This window comes from Egretta garzetta, unplaced genomic scaffold (assembly GCF_000687185.1).
Source record: "Egretta garzetta isolate BGI_Z169 unplaced genomic scaffold, ASM68718v1 scaffold219, whole genome shotgun sequence".
In the NCBI taxonomy this organism is placed as follows: domain Eukaryota; kingdom Metazoa; phylum Chordata; class Aves; order Pelecaniformes; family Ardeidae; genus Egretta; species Egretta garzetta.
Window position 1 is genome coordinate 184,848 of NW_009260671.1, and position 1,293 is coordinate 186,140.

The 1,293-nt window shown below is 68.3% G+C and overlaps 1 protein-coding gene across 1 annotated transcript in view; it reads left to right on the forward strand.

The window, feature by feature from the left end:
- The window catches only part of LOC104132418 (tubulin alpha-5 chain), a 6,405-nt gene that overhangs the window by 3,657 nt on the left and 1,455 nt on the right, over positions 1-1,293 (forward strand). The window contains 1 exon segment of the mRNA XM_035901132.1: positions 1,008-1,230. Within this exon segment, the coding sequence (XP_035757025.1) occupies positions 1,008-1,230 (223 nt within the window).

Here is a 1,293-nt window from a genome sequence, read left to right on the forward strand (position 1 = left end):
GGGGACCCTGCCCCGGGCAGCCCTTCCTCCCGCCGGGCTGAGGCTGCCCCGGCCCCCCACCCGGAGGAGGCAGGAGTCCTTGTGGTCCTCGCCCGTCAGTGCTGGAGCGGGGCGCGGTCCCCATCGCCCCTCAGAGCGCTGGACGGGCGGGGAACACGGGAGCGAAGAGCCCCGGGGACCTCCAGGCTGATCTGTGCCCTGCCCAGGGCATGCTGGGGTAGCAGAGCGGGGATGGCAGGGGTAGGGGACCAAGGATGCTGGGGCTAGCGGAGGAAGGATGCAGGGGTTAGCGGAGCAGGCCTGCGGGACGGGAGCGCAGGAGGCACATCTCCAGCTCAAAGCCTGCTCCCCAGCACTTCTGCCCACATGGGTTTTGCAGCATGGGGTTGGGACTGTGTAACCCAGGGAGTCTGTGCTGCATCAGAGACTGCTGAGCTTCACCACCAGCCCTCCCCTGGCTGCCGCTCACTGCCCCTGCAACCCCAGGTCCCCTTGTCCTGGGAGGCTGAGTGCTTACCTGGCTCTGGAGCAGCAAGCAGGGGGATTCCCCTGTGCTGGCTGCACCTCATGGGTTAAGTATGTGCCCGCATCAGCTCAGCACCTTGCCGGGTTACTGTGGCAATGGAGAAGGGGCTGAGTCCACTGGGGAACCTGGCAGGGTGGCTGGGGCAGGGGAGCTGGGCCAGGCTCTGCTCCCCACACCGCTGGAGGACAGCCCCGGCCAGAGTCCATGGGGCTGGTGGCCCTCAGCAAGTGCTGGGCAGGAGGGACGCCACAGCTGGCTCCCAGCCTGGCACAGTGCCTGTGCATGACCAGGGGCAATGACAGCCGTGTGGGGCCCCTCAGGGGCACACAGGAGGTCACCCAAAGGAAAACGTGCTCCCTGGGGCCACTGGCTGGAGCAGGTCCTGTGCGGGTGGCTGTGTGGCACTGGCACCAGGCAGAGCCCTCCCCGGGGTGGCAGGACAGAGCTGTGCCAGGATCTGACCCTGCCTCCCCCTCCCCAGCGTGAGTGCATCTCCGTCCACGTCGGCCAGGCCGGCGTCCAGATGGGCAACACCTGCTGGGAGCTGTACTGCCTGGAGCACGGCATCCAGCCCGACGGGCAGATGCCCAGTGACAAAACCATCGGCGGAGGGGACGACTCCTTCACCACCTTCTGCTGCGAGACCGGGGCTGGGAAGCACGTCCCACGGGCCATCTTTGTGGACCTGGAGCCCACCGTGATCGGTGAGCGGACCTCGGTTGGGCAGTGGCGGGGGGGGTTTGGCCGCCCGGGGGGGACCCCCGGGG